Source organism: Danio rerio, chromosome 21, assembly GCF_049306965.1.
Source record: "Danio rerio strain Tuebingen ecotype United States chromosome 21, GRCz12tu, whole genome shotgun sequence".
NCBI classification, from domain to species: domain Eukaryota; kingdom Metazoa; phylum Chordata; class Actinopteri; order Cypriniformes; family Danionidae; genus Danio; species Danio rerio.
Window position 1 is genome coordinate 13,575,152 of NC_133196.1, and position 16,684 is coordinate 13,591,835.

Sequence of the window (16,684 nt, forward strand, 5' to 3'; positions counted from 1 at the left end):
AAGACAAAATAAACTATTTTTAAGGTTAAAAATTACTAATTTTGTCATGTTGCAATGTTTTACAATGCTGTACTTAATGCTGTACTTAGTATTACACTATACTACATTTTTGAATGCAAGCGTAAATTGTGGCTAGGCTACACATAAAAATAAAAAATAACTTAAATATTTTATCTAAACCTTAAATATTTAATGTGCCATATATTATCCAGCATTTAACATTAATATTTAATACTAACTAAAAAAAAAAAAAAAAAAAAAAAAAAAAAAATATATATATATATATATATATATATATATATATATATATATATATATATATATATATATATATATATATATATATATATATATATATATATCATCTGGACTACATAGAGAAAGCAGCCAATCAGTGTATAACAATAATATATGCCTTTTTTTTTTTTTCAATGGCAGTATTAATAACTTAAATATGTGGTAAATACATCGTAAAAAGTGATTAGTTACTTTACTTTGCATTAAACTTATGCATTAAAAGCATTAAAAAGTTGACTTAATAATTATTCCAAAGTTAATTTACTTAAAATCAATAAGAACCGGAAGTTGCTGAGACTTATTTGATTATGTTGATGTACTTTCAACTAAATCTGAATATAGAGTAGGGGGTGGGACTTTCTTTTTATACCTCATTCTCTCATAGCAAACTAACAGTAATCGGGGTTTGGTTAAGAATATTGCTATGTAGTTGCTATAGAAACCATCAAGTTGACGTCAACAAAAAGACCACCACTCCAAACGCTGAAGCTGATGATTAAATTTGATTGAAGATTGCCTAAAACATTTTTTAACATGCTCAGATAAATTATTCACCATAACATTAATAATATGAACTAGCAAATTAAACATTGTAAACAGTAATTTAAAGGCACATTACATCTTTTTGTAACAAGTGAAATCCACTAATCACTTTTAAAGCAACGGGTTTACTCATTTTCTTAAGTAACGTCAACTAATTGAAATTTACATAGTAGTTTTGATAAAAAAAAAATAAGCAAGTCCAGATTTTGAACTGGTGGTTCAAGATTAAAGACACCGCATCTGTAAACCAACACAGCAAGATTAAAACAAAACATATCTAAAGGTCCTGGCACTCTTTTTTTAACCGGACCTCTCTCGGGGAGCAGGTCTATATTGACCGGCCGGCAGACTTATTGAAAGAGCTGCCACAAAAGTAGGTCATGCGGTTGGTCAATGCTATGGATTTCTGGGCCTCTAGCATATCTCACACATTCGCCAGACAGACAGAGAGTGAGAGAGAGAGAAAGAGGGAGAGGGGGAGAACGAAAACCGAACAGAAATCAGAGCAAAGAGTCCATCGCTAGCTCTTTCCTTTCTTTTCACCCTTTATGTCTTTCTTCCTACATCCTCTGTTCATCCCTTCTAATGTCAGAAATTAGAGCTTGTATAGGTGTGTGTGTGTGTGTGTGTGTGTGTGTGTGTGTGTGTGTGTCTGTGTGTGTATTTGTCCTTCAATGTGGATTAAAATATTGTTTTTATAATGATCAGTTTCTTTCACAGTTTGATTGCTTTACTTCACAAGACCTTTATTCATTATGTTTTGCTGCTGTATGTTTGTTCAGTCTAAAAGTACTGGTAGTTGTTGGCTTGAACCTAATAAAATTATCAAATAATCAGCTTAAATATCAGTTGAAATAATATGTGATCCTAAGCTACAATACACATCCCTTATGAGCATACATTTTTGGAAATTAAGATTTACCCATGATCTGAAAGTTTAACAAATCGGCTTTCTATTGATGAATACCTTGTTATAATCAGGCATGGGCAGCTATAAGTTTCTGACGGTATGATAAGATTTTTGGCATAAAAGAAAAAATGTTTCACCTATGATATGTACAGTAGTTTGACCTTTTACCAAAAATAGCCCCTGAAGCATTCTTGTAAAACTTACACCAGTATATTTTTTATTTACTTTGATAAATCATCTTACACTCTAATTATCAATTAATTCTGTACCTCATGAATACATAAAAGAAATGCTATGGTTTCAGCTAAAAATTAGCAGAAACAGTATCAAACAATAATATCAACCCTAATCAAGATAAAGTAACCAACATTCTGTAAAAATGCTAGGTTCCATACTATTTTTTTCCACATTGTCCCAACACAATTTGATTAAGTTAACTTAATAGTTTTTACGAATTAAAGAGGATTAAACATAAAACAATTAAATTGTCCAAAAAACCTTAAGAATTGTGCTGTTTCGACTTAAATACTAAATAAGTAGCTTGAGCAAGCAATCTTTTATTAAAGTGTTTTTATAAAATACATTAACTGCTTTGCATACTCAATTATGTGCTACTAAAAGTATGTACTACTTACAGTAGTACTAAACATGCTATGCACAAAATTGCATTTTATACATTGCATATCTATATGTGTTACAACAAGCACTACAGCATTCGTAATATATCTTCATGAATATTAAACCATATAAATGCATTTCAGGGGGCATTTTGCATATGTTTGTGTTCTGGTGAGTAATAATAGCTTATATGCTCCTGTATTTATCTTTAGAACTTACACAATGATGCATCGAACCATGTACTGCGTCCATAATATTGTTTTTATGCACAGATTATTAGTGTGAAAGTCAATGGACAGTGTAATTATGTATCTGTGAGCACATATACACATATGTGCGGTGTTTTTTTATCCGGATATAGTGCCAAGCATAAAATGAGTAAACCTTTAAAAACGTAACGTCTTTATTTCTTTCTTTATGAATATGGTTCATTAATAAAGCTGCATTTTAACAAAACAAAACAAAACAAAAAATAACAGTTATATTAATAAACACAAGATAAATATTACATGTTGCAAAAGAAAAAAATGCAATTAAAATATTATTGTTTCAAATATTGATCCGTTTCTTTCAGAGATTGATCATTTCACTTCATAAGACCTTTGAAGCATAAGTATTCATTTTGTTTTGCAGGTGTATTTGTTAGTTGAGTCTAAAAGTGCTGGTAGTTGTTGGCTTGAACTTAATAAATTGCAAAATAATCAGCTTACAAATCAGTTGAAATAATATGTGATCCTGAACAACAATATGCATCCCTCATAAGCAGACATTTTTGGAAATTAAGATTCACACATGATCTGAAAGTTGAACAAATAGGCTTTGTGTTGATGTACAGTATACCTTGTTAGTATAGGATAAAATTGCAACTACTTAAAAAAAAAAAGAAAAAAAAAAAGAAATGGCATTCTGAGAAAATCAACTTAAAACTGTTCAAATGTAGGTGTCAACAATACATATTACTAATAAAAAATGTATTTTGTTTACAGGAAATCTGCTAATTATCTTCATGGAACAGGATTTTCACTTACTTTAAACAGATTTTTGACATAAAAAATCTATAACTTTTTACCGTAATATGTACAGTAGTTTTACCTTTTACCAAAAATAGCCCCCTGAAACATTCTCGTAAAACGTACACCAGTATTTTTTATTTACTTTGATGAATACAATAAAATTTTATACGTTGAAAAATCATCTTGCACTCTAATTGTCAATCTTGTTAATTCACTAACCCATATGTCTTTAAAAATTATGCTATGGTTTTAGCTAAAAGAAATTAGCAAAAATTGTATTTTCTTGTTTCTTTATAGATGCATCTTAATTAATATCAACTCAAGTCAAGATAAAATGTGGACAAATAATAAAAACAACAACAATAATAATAATAATAATAATAATGATGATGATGATGATGATGATGATGATGATGATGATGATGATGATGATGATGATGATGATGATTTGGGCTATAAAGTTAACAAAAAAATAACTCAGTCGTATGAATTGGCGATATTTTACCCAAATTTCAGTTGTAACCAACATTCTGTAAAAAATGCTGGGTTCCACACAATTTTTTCACATTGTCTCAACACAATTCCATTAAGTTAACTTTATAATTTTTATGAATTTAAGTGGATTGAACAAAAAACAATTAAGCTGTCCCAGAATTTAAGAATTGCGCTGTCTCTATTCATTTTAAATAGGTAGCTTGAGCAAACAGCAAGTCTTTTTTGAGTGTTTTTATGAAGTACATTAACTGGTTTGCGTACTAAATTATATGCTACTAAAAAGTATGTACTACTTATAGTAATACACTGAAAAAAAATATGTCTGCAAAAATGTTGCAAATAATTTGTGTTGAATTTAAACAAACAAAATAAATTTAGTAATGTTCAACTTAATTAGTTTGTTTAAAATCAGCCCAAATAAGTTGTTTACAACCACTTAACTTAAAAAAAAAAAGTAAATCTAAGGAATAATTTTCAAATATTTTTTTTCGGTGTATTGTACATGCTATTCACAACATTGCATATTGAGCATTGCCATGGTGCATATCTATGTGTGTTACAACAAGCACTACAGCATTACAGTGTTTGCCATATATCTTCATGAATATTAAAACATATAAATGCATATCGGGGGTGTTTTGCAAATGTTTGTGTTCCAGCAATATAATAGTTTATATGCTCCTGTATTTATCTTTAATCCAAGTCATGCTTCCATAATAATGTTTTATCCATAGATTATTAGTGTGCAAGTCAACAGAAAGTGTAATTATGTATCTTTGAGCACATATACACATCTGTGAGGTGTTTTTTTATCTGGATAAAGTGCCAAGCCAAAATGAGTAAACCTTTGAAAAATTAATGTTTTCATTCGTTTCTCTATGAATATAGATGATAAATAAAGCATTTTAACAACAAAACAGTTATATTCATTAACACAAGATGAATATTACATGTCGTAAAATAAAAAACAAACAAACAAATACAATATTTAAAACGATGTTCTCTTAACATATTAATTGAAACTAACTTCTTTTTTTGCACAGTGCTCTTTAATTATTTTATTAAAACAGTTCCAATTTTGCTTTTAGTATCGATTCATTTAATTCACAAACAATTAAGAAGATTTGTCCAAATATCTCACATCATTGAACCACACAGAAAGTATTAATTTAAAATGCGAGATATGTGTATTTCTGAGAGACCTGCTAGGATGTATTCATTTATGCAGGGTGCTGTATGTGGGAGGTGAGGAAGGTTTATCTTTGGGTATGTTCAGAATGGAAAAGCAACTATTTCTGAAAGAAAGTAGCATGCGGTGTGTCTCCAGCGCACACTGTGCCAGGTTTCTGTATGCGTGAGTAACCGAATGATGCAACATTTGCCAGAACGTGCAACCAGAGAGCTCTGTGTGAAATACGGTATCCCATAATGCAATGCGATGGACTTGACATTTTATTCTGATAAATGAACAAGAACAGTATGAAACGAGATCTCTTTTGGCTTCGTTATTTGATCGGACTGTCAAAAAAAAGTGACGAGGTTTTTAGATGAAATCGGATTAAATATGCAAAACAACTGGATTTATTTATGAGATGATAACTGGATGGTGCTTGATGAATTAAACAAGGGGATAATGAGTAAATATGACAGCAATGTAGTGGTTTTTAAATGTTATACACTGGAAACTGAAAAAACAACATGTGTCAAAAATCTGTGATAAATAATGATAAAAGACAAAGAAATAGGAAATTATTAATGAAACTTTTTTTCTGCTTTTTAAAATCACAATTCAGAATTACAACTTAGAATTACAAAATACTGTATAAACTTATGCTGCACAATATGAAGTTATAATTAATATATAAACAGGAAAGAGTGGAAAATTATTTTATTATTATTATTTCATGTAATTTTTTTTAAATCTGGACACAAGTAAAACATATCCCATGGAATTTCTGAATAATTGGATTTATTTACAATTTTTAATTTTTTTATGATCTTCCAGGATACATTGCTTTATTAGAGCACACTGTAAAACCCTGTAAATAAAGTTACGTTAACTCAAACTGTTTGAGAAAAACGATTGTGGCAAACCAATCAAGTTTGAATCCAAATGGTTTGAGTGCTGTAAACTTTTATATAGTCAGAATTATTAGCCCCCCTTTGATTTTTTTTTCTTTTTTAAATATTTCCCAAATTATATTTTACACTGCAAGGAAATTTTCACAGTATGTCTGATAGTATTTTTTCTTGTAATGTAATATATATATATATATATATATATATATATATATATATATATATATATATATATATATATATATATATATATATATATATATATATATATGTGTGTGTGTGTGTGTGTGTGTGTATATTTTTGATAGTCTACAGAACAAACCATCATTATACAATAACTTGCCTAATTACCCCAACCTGCCTAGTTAACCTAATTAACTTAGTTAAGCCTTAAAAAGTCACTTTAAGCTGTATAGAAGTGTCTTGAAAAATATCTAGTCAAATAATATTTACGGTCATCATGGCAAAGATAAAAAAAATCAGTTATTGGAAAAATGAGTTATTAAAAGAGTTATGAAATGTGTTGAAAAAATCTGCTCTCCGTTAAACAGAAATTGGGGAAAAAACAAAAAAAAACAAGGGGCTAATAATTCTGAATTTAACGGTATATATTGAGTCATATACACATATATTACTTGAGTTTATATAGTCAAGCATTTAGAATATTAGTAACTTAAACATTTTAAGTTCAGTTATCAAGCCGATCAAGTCTTTTTCTTCTATGTGATTACAAAAAAGAAGCTTTAGTATCACTATTCTGTTTTTTCCCTCATTATTGTGATACATAAACTTAAAATTACAAAATACAGCTAAACTTATGTGTCACAATATAAAATTAAAATTAATATATAAATAGGAAAGAGTGGAAAATAATAAGCAAATTTTTATATGATCTGGACACAAGTAAAACATATCCAATTGAATTTGCAAATAATTGGATTTATTTACTATTGTATGACTTTGTATTGATCTTCCAGGATACATTGCTTTATTAGAGTACACTGTAAAACTTTAAGCTAACTTAAACTGTTCGAGGAAACACATTGCGTCAAACTATTTAAGTTTTGAACCCAAATGGTTTGAGTACTGTAAACTTGCATATACTGTATATATAAATTGAGTCATATACACATATATTATTTGTGTTTATATTGTCAAACATTTAGAATATTAGTAACTTAAACATTTTATGTTATCAAGCTGGTATGAGTTCAGTAATAGAAAGAATTAAGTCCAGGCAACTGTATAATTTAGCTACTCAAATGTTTACTTCTAGCATTACACAGTAACAGCCAAAAAGTTAAAGTAACTCAAACTGTTTGAGGAAACGATTGCAACAAACTATTTAGGTTCAAAAACTAATCCTAATGAGTGCTGTTAACCTAATCCATTTGAGTAAATGAAGCAATTTGAGCACAGTGAAACCCAATAAATAAAGAGAACTCAAACCAGCTGAGTACTGTAAAACCCAATAAGTTAAAGCAACTCAAACCATTAGAGGAAACCGATTGCTACAAACCATTTGAGTTAAACTAATCTATCTCCAATTAAGTTGAAGTCATGAGGTATTTAATTAACTCATTACCTTCAACACCGAGTTCAAAACTCTTTTCAAATGAGTAGAATTCTTTGATAAAGTTGACTGTTGGCTTTTACAGTGTAGAAGAAAACATTTATTTTTAATTTTCACATACAGTATGTGTCGTTATGGTCACTTCAAATATGAGTAACACGTTAATACTAATTACTTAAGTAAGCAAAGAAAGAGAGAGCCAGAAAAAGAGAGAGAGAAGTATATATAAGTCTGCAGAGAAGGAACATTTTCTGTGTTTTATCTGCAATAGAATCTCGAAGCATCCCAGCATCTCTTTTCCTTTCTTTCTCTCCGTCCCCTCTCTCGGCCTTTATGCAGTAATCTCTCTCATTTTTCCACTTCACTTGACAGCTTGATGGTTTTTAGGAAAGTGGTTTTTACGTTAGAAAGTTCTGTCAAGTGCAAGAAGGCCTCCCAAGCTCCAGTTGGAAAGAAATAGAAAGTGCCAGAAAGAGTGGGCCGCCGTTGAACTTTCAAAATCTGCAGCTCAATGGCAGTCGCTCCAAATAAACGATAAAAAAAGCACGCATTTGCGCTTGTTAGTTTAAAGCCTGACTGTTTCTGACACTTTCGCTTGTTTGGTTTGGGATCGCATCACTGGCTAAAATCTCATGATCATTTATATTGCGCTTATCGAGCATTTCTGCCACGTTTGACATCACAATATTGCGGCTATAAAGTAATGCAGGACAGAATACAGTGTGTGTGAGAGTAATTTGGTTTAAGGTGTATTACCTACTGCTTTGATACAGAAAAGCAGCCATTTGTGGCTTATATATTTTTTTTTTGCTGGATTATTACATGTAGGTATATCACCATTTGTCATCTTTTTCTAGGCTATATTCTGCACTTTAATATTTTATGTAATGCTAGTCAATGTAACTTGCAGGAATAAAAAAGTGTGGTAATTTAGTGTAGTACGCCCATTCTTTCTGACCTTTTGGATCAGTTGCAGTTGTTATATTAGTACTGTATCTTTAAGTCTTTAACCGGTTGACCTTTTGTGTGCAAACTGTAGGTTGTCATAAAAAAAACAGCACTTTATTATCTAAGAGTGCAAGTTAAAGACTTTTATTTGGAAATGTGAGGATAGGATGATGCTTGTAACTACATAGGATTTTAAAAATAAACATATTTATAATTATAAATCATTTATAAATCATTTCATAATTGACGTATAAAAAATGCAGAGTTCCACACATTTCCTTCATGTTGTCCAAACACTATTTAATTAAGTTACCTTAATTGTTTTTACAAATGTAAGTTAATCAAGCATATAATTAAGTTGTCCTAGAAACAAAAAAGAAACAAAAGAATTGTGTTGGCTCAACTACATTAAATAAACAGTTTGAACAAGCACCAAAAGTTATTTTTTGAGTGTGGGTTGTGTCCAAAATTGCATACTTCCCTACAGTACCTTAAAACAAGTGAAAACAATGTGCGAGAAGTATCCTAGTCACCTACTACTTCCGGGCGAAATTCATTTTATGGATGCTATGCTATCCCATGATGCCATGTTAGAGAATTCATGAATAAGAGTAAATCGCCGTAACTGACGTGGGTACATCACGTGATGACAACACTTGTAGGATGTAATACCTCCAAATTTCATTCATACTACTCACATTCATACTATAAAAACAGACCCCTTAGTTTTTCCACGATTGCTGAATCCAACGCAAAATCAACAAAAAGTCATTAATTAAATGCAAATTAATCACAGAAAATGTAAACAATCTCATAAAACATCATATCCCAAACCATATAATCAAATTGTATTTATTTCAGTTTGCAATTAAATGCTTTACGTGACTTATAGACGATGTATACGCAGCGCACTTGATGTATTTGAGTCTCTCGAAAAATGACGTCTCACCTGTGTCCTCATAAGCATTACATTACATGGGGGCAGATGTTTTGCAGCTTACGCGGATGAAGTGAGAATGATTTACATGTGAAGTCAAGGCAAAGATGCGATTGATCAGGGTGTGGTGCAAATTGTGCATTTGACACGCTTCAGACTGATAAAGAAAGTTGGAGCGAACATCTAAAAAGTGGAGAAACGCAACAGACAGAACAGCAAGCAGCTCACAATGATGGAGATTGATTCAAGCATGACGGCTGCTGGACTTGACAGAGTTGAAAGACATTATTTGGGCTTTACACGTATGGCTGGTATTATGATGTTCATGAAATTAATATATGATTTTATTTAACTCTTACTCTGCAGTTAACAAGAGAAAACCAAAAAGCTTCCCTGCGAGGAGTTTTAAGGCAATCCGTGTTTTAGGTGGATTTCGGTAATGCTCCGGGGAACAAGACTGAGAGAGAGAAAAAGTAAGTTTGTGCATAAAAATTTTACAGCCTTCCTTAGGCTCGATCCCTATCATTTTAGGCCTGTTTTAGATCTTGTCTTAACAAGAGACCAAAATAAAGAAGCTTTATTTTTATGATTTGTGTCCTTGTCATTGTATCAGATTGCACACCTAACATAGTAGGCTACCTAATGTGGTAAATAAGATTACATATATGTGTTATAATATTATATTTATATATTTTAATTGCAAAGTTGTGCGCAAATTTCAGGGAATTACCGCCACAAAATGAGTCATTTTTATTGCGAAAAATCACAATAAAATAAATAAATGAAATCACAAAATACTGGGGCGTCTGTAAAGAATGTACTTTTCTATTGATCATGTTGTAAATTCAAATTAAAATGTATTACCTACTAGTGTTGTGCCGATACTGGAATTCGATACCAATCACTACTAAAATTTTAAAAACATTTGAGTGATGTTGAGCGTGTTCTTAAGCAGCGCTGATTTGCCATAGTGTTCACATGCTCAACAGAGATGACTGTGATTGGCCGTGAAGGTTATCATTCGACTGAACTCACTGCTGTTTAAGTGTAACCACAGTGAAGATCAGTCAATTCAACAGCGGATCACTCCTTAGCCAGCTTACTGTATAAACAGACCAGCTGATCTTCGCAGCTTTAAAACACTCCAGTGCCCCTATATCTGTCGTAAAGTCTGAATCGTGAGAATAAACATTGTATTTGAGACCTCACAATTCTGTTTTTGTTTCCCTCAGAAATGCTACAGTTTCAGGCAAAAAAGAGGAGCTAAAATAGTGTATTAATGTAAAATGTATCTTGTGTCAATAATTCATATTTACAATTTCAAAGAAATTATTTTTCCAGTACTGCATTTTGAACATAGCCGTGGTTCTTTTCTGTGTGTCTGCCACAATGAGCATTACAGCAGTCTCCGGCAAATATCTCATCATGAATATTCATCCACGTGAATGCATATTTGTGAACATTTTGCCTTATTTGTGTGTTCCAGTAAGTAATAGCTTGCATGCGTGTGTGTTTAAACGAGAGTGACTATAATAAGGGCTGTGGGTGTGTATACACACACATACACACGCACACAGTCGTTGATGAGGCGCACTGCCAAAATCAATAGAGTGCTTCTGAGGCATCATACTGTAGTACGAGAGGCCAGAGATCTGAATACATGCAGCTTGCATTAGAAAGATTGGCCTGGACACTGAGATGAAACAAAAAAAAATCCCTTCTTCTTCTTCTTCTTCAAAAGCTCTGTCATCTTTTTTAAACTCCTTTTTAGTATTTGCTTTACATTAAAACTCCCATTGCTTAAAAAAACAGCTTTGTAAATTAGTATAGATATGTTTTAATATGAATTACGATGCTTGATAAAAGTTCTGATGTTTATATAAACCACTGGTTTAATTCTTGCTGTTAATAAACCAATAGCTATGACTTTTGGCTCCATGAACTCATATTTTGCAGCTCACTGATAGTTTTTAAGGTAGTAGTTGGGTTAAGGTATTGGGTAGGATTCGGAATGTAGAGTAAGATCATGCAGAATATGTACTTTTTAATAATTGGTAGGTTATTATATTATTAAAAATGGAGATTAATTATTACTTGTAAGTCATGAAAATTATAGAATTACTTGTTTTGATTAAATCTGCTGTTTACACATTTTAAAATGTATAATAATTCATTATGTTTGGCATTTTTTAATATGAGAGGCAAAGTCAGAATTATATATTTTTTAAACTGGAGTTAAAAAGAAAAGAAATAATATCCTTTTATCCTTTTCTATCATAAAAAATTAAGTTTTTTTTTTTCACTGGAAAACGTAACAGTGAAAAACAGTAAATTTAGCGACACAGTGGCGCAGTAGGTAGAGCTGTCGCCTCACAACAAAAAGGTCGCTGGTTCGAGCCTCGGCTGGGTCAGTTGGCATATAAAAAAATATATGAGTAATTCAAACTAATTATATAAAGCAGAACTCAAACCGAATGAGTTATAAACAAATTAATTACAATTTTTGTGTTACTCTGCACTGCAAAACCCAAAAAGTTAAGGTAACTCAAATCATTTGAGGAAGCCGATAGCAACAAAGCATTTAAGTTCAAAAACTAACATTTTTACAGGTTTTACAGTGTAGCAAATAAGAATAATTTCACTTTTTAAAAACTGGAAATTTCACAAAATAATTTGGCTTCAACTGTATAAACTTAATTTATTAATAATTTTATTTAACTATAACACCGTAACAATAGATTTTGTGTGTGTGCAAACACATATGCATCCAATCTTGTGTTTTTATTATTATTGTTATCAGTTAAAGTTATTTAATGCACTAAAATAACAAATAGAATCTAATAAAAAAACTTACATACTAAAACTTTAAATTTAATGAAAGCAAAACACTAATTAAACCTACTAAAATGATAATTTTGTTAGTTTAATTAGTTGATTTAATTAGAAATTAATTGTTTAAAATGATGTATAAAACATGTTGCAATAGAATCTCTCTTTTAAATAGCACTTGGGAAATAGTTAATAGTAAATTGTAATTTAACACTTTAAAAAGTGAAAATTTCACAAAATAATTTTGACTTCAACTGATTAAACACTTAATTTAAAACTTAATTTATTTCAATATTTACAAAATAAATTTTTTATTTAACTATAAAACTTTAACAATAGATTTAATGTGTGTAAACACATATACATACAATATTGTGTTTTTATTATTGTTATCAAATAAAGTTATTTAATCATACTTCTATTAAAAATAACTTAAATACTAAAACTTTAATAGATTTTATGAACGCAATTAAACCTACTAAAATTATAATTTTGTTAAATTGGTTTAATTAGAAATTAGTTGTTAAAAAATGAAATACAATCTCTCTATTAAACAGCACTTGGGAAATAGAAGTAAAAATTATTTAAAATGTCACACTTTTTACAAAGCGATAATTTCACAAAATAATTTTGACTTCAACTTATCATTTTACAGCATCCAAGTTTTCTCATGAAAAATGCCTGACGGGTGAGAACCAACACGTTTACTTTTTACAGGAACCAATTCATTCTCACTTCATGCCAGCACCTACATACAGCACAAGTTTCCATAAGAACCAATGACATTACTCTTGTGAACCATGTCACATTTTAGCTTCTGCCAATAAAGTTAAGACCAACCAACCAACAATATCTTTAATGTTTAAAAAGAAATTTAAGAAAAGTCTCAATCCTCAAGTCTCATTTCTTAATAAATCTCAATACAAGCTCCAGGATTTCTCATCAATTCCTCCCAAACCGATAAATTATCTAATAATCAATAATACAATCAAAACAATCTCATTTTTCATGTCTAAACCCATCTACATACATCCTGTACCTCATTTACACTTATAAAAGAAAAAAAAATACATAAAATGTAAAAACAAAAAAAAAAATCTATGAGAAACTTTTGAGACAAAGGCGAGAACGAAACCCACTCAAGAAGTCCATTGAGTCTCCTGAGCTCTGAGTGAGCGATAAAACCCTTCCTCTGGGTAATTAGCATTCCTATGAAACATTTGTGATAGTCAGAGCCTCCGATTGAATTCATTCGCGGGTGCTGCGTTTGCATTTTGCACGAGGAGATGTGCTCATAATAAGGCGATCAAGGCTTTTTCTTATTACGCTCAACATCTAACATGATGACTTACACGCTTGTGGGGGAGGAAGAGAAAAAAAAATAAAGAACTGTGTGCGGCTGCGTGAGCCATTTTACTGAGCGAGAATATAAGAGAAAGGAAGTGGAACTCCAGCAAAGTGACTCCTGCTACATTCAACATCTATGATGTCATAATCACTCGCATCAAAGGCATTCTGTTCGCCACGGCAACTGTCATTCTCCCTGGAGGCGTCATTAAAACAGAGCACAGCAAACCAGCGAGCTGAGCAAGAGCTGACGGAGAAACTTCAAAACACACACACACACATACACATACACACTGCAACCAAACAACGGTGGCAAGTTTGTGCTTAATGCAAAGAGGAGTGACAGAGTATGTGTGTACACATACACGTGCCCGCAGATATTCATACGACACGCTGGCGTACACACACACACATGCTCAGAGACACTAAAAGACACTATAAATAGGACAGCTCTAATGTGGTGCTGTGTAGTTCTTGCCCTTGGGTACAAGGCTCTTCCAGAAAGAAAGAGAAAGAGAGAGATGAGGAGAGAAAGGAAGGAGGAGAATGAGAAGAGCAAGTAAACGAGATTGAAAGCATAGCCAAAAAAAAAAAAAAAAAGAAAAAGAAAAGAAGAGTTGGCACTATTTGAGGGCTCGCTTTTTGAGAAAGACAAAAAAAAAAAAAGTCAGGGTAAACCTGCATCTAAAAGAGGGAATGTATTACAGTTTCATTTAGGTTATATATATAGTTATAATTAAATGAAAATGAAAATAAAAAGCACTAATATATTTAATAAAAAATATACAAATACATTCAAAATAAACACATAAAAGGTAGATTAAATGAAATAAAAATTCAAAGCTAACAAAATAATGAATAGCATATATATATATATATATATATATATATATATATATATATATATACATATACAGTATATATATATATATATATATATATATATATATATATATATATATATATATATATATATATATATATATATATATATATATATATATATATAATTTAAATTTTTTATTTAGCTTGATGTACTAAAAAAATGAATAGCAAAATTTCGGGGTGCACAATATTGGAAAAATCTTGACATTGCAATATTTTGTTTTGCTGGGATGTATATTGCGAATTCAATATAATGATGATTTCATTAGGATTTTATTGGGAAAGATTTCATTCTTTTAGCTCGACTGGAGTGGTCAAGTCTTTTTACTAATGTATCTAAAATTCAAATAAAAAAAATACAAATAATAAATTTATATAGAAATACATTCTAACAAATAAAAGATGAAATGAAATGAAAATTCTAAACTAATTAATTAATTAGTAGCAAAAATTCGGGTGGCACGATATTGGTAAAGTCTGACATTTTATATTGTAAATATATTGTAAAATATAAATCTGTGATATATAGTGCCATATTAATATATTTATGATTTTAATAGCTCTAGTCGGAAAGATTTTTTTTTTTAAGATCAACTGATGATCAAGTCTTTTTTTTATGTGCAGTGCATCTGCATAAATTATAATAAATTGCAAGCAAAAATAGTTTTTTGGTTTTCTTAGGAGTCTAACAGTATTCAAGTAGAGTAATTGAAGCAATTGAACCTCGCAAAAAATGTAAACAAATTCAAAATACAAATCACAACTATAACCACAAAACTAGAACACTAGATTTTGTGTACAATCGACATACAATGTAGAGTTTTAAATACTATTATCATCATTATTATTATCAATTAAAGGTAATTAATAAAAATGAAAAATTTCACTACTTGAAATCCAATAAAAATTATTTCCTAAATACTAAAACTTAAAAATACTTATAAATATATAAACTATATACAATAATAATAAATGCTAAACAGTAATTAAAACTATTATGATTAAACTACTACAAATTCTATAAGTAACTATATCAAATAATAAAATAATAATTCTCAATTTAATAAATTTAATGCAAACTTGCAGAATAAAAGTATTAACAAACAAAGAAACATAAATATCTTACTGACCGCAATTAGCACGCATGCACAAACACACACTCTAGAGAAAAGGCAGAAAGAGATTGTTTGTGTCTGTTTTGTGGAAAAAATATACAGCTTCATTTCATTTTCTGGATACGAGGTCTCACAAACACACTCACACACACACTTATATTCACAATTCCTTCATTTGTTCTAACATAATTTGAGCTCTAAATGAATAAATACACAATTTAAAAGACAAACGCTATAATATCACAACAATATCAAGCATTATGATGTCAGCTACCCACTAATACTATTATTATCATGATGATATATGCGTGTTTTGTCAGACGGGTTTGTGTTTATGTGGTGTTTGATCATGGTGACTTACCCCAGGTAGCGTCTTCTGCTCGTGAAGCGCCGTCTGAGCTTTTAACGCAGATTCTCTCGCACAGTATGTGAGGAAGGCACAGCCTGCGAGAGCAAATAACAGAGACAGAGAGAAATTAAAGACAGGTCAAAGAGGTCGACACACAAGCAGATTGTCCATTCCCGAAGAGCTGGACAGCAGAGAGAAGCAGCGTTATTACATTTGTGTAGCAGAAACAGAGAAATAAAAGATAGACGAGAGATGAAACACAAGCCCACAGCCATACACACACACACACACACACACACACACACACACACACACACACACACACACACACACACACACACACACACACACACACACACACACACACACACACACACACACACACACACACACACACACACACACACACACACACACACACACACACACACAATCCCCAGAGAAAATACAGAGAGAGATTGTGTGTGTATGTGTGTGTGTGTGTGTGTGTTTATGGAAGGAAAATATGCAGCTCCATTTCATTTTCTGGATAAGAGGTCTTGCTGGTGTCAACATTTAACAGTGTGTGTTTGTGTTTGCTTGCTCATTAATTTGACAGAAAATAAGGATGTGCTGTTCAAGAAAATTTGGGCAAGAAAAATCGCTGATCGTTATTATTTTTGGGGGCAAATTACAGCATTCGTACTAACACTCTTGGAATTTTAAACTGATTTTGCAATCACGTTTGAAATTTTGTTTTAACACAG

At 30.8% G+C, this 16,684-nt stretch overlaps 1 protein-coding gene across 45 annotated transcripts in view; it reads right to left on the reverse strand.

Annotated features, from left to right (window-relative positions):
• Positions 1 to 16,684, reverse strand: part of celf4 (CUGBP, Elav-like family member 4) — a 257,804-nt gene that overhangs the window by 126,006 nt on the left and 115,114 nt on the right. For all 45 annotated transcript variants that reach the window (XM_073934465.1, XM_073934456.1, XM_073934464.1 and 42 more), the window contains one exon: positions 15,951 to 16,033. Coding sequence is in view for 24 of the 45 variants with exons in the window: in XM_073934447.1 (XP_073790548.1) it covers positions 15,951 to 16,033 (83 nt within the window). In the remaining 21 variants the exon portion in view is untranslated. The remainder of the gene's footprint in view (positions 1 to 15,950; positions 16,034 to 16,684) is intronic.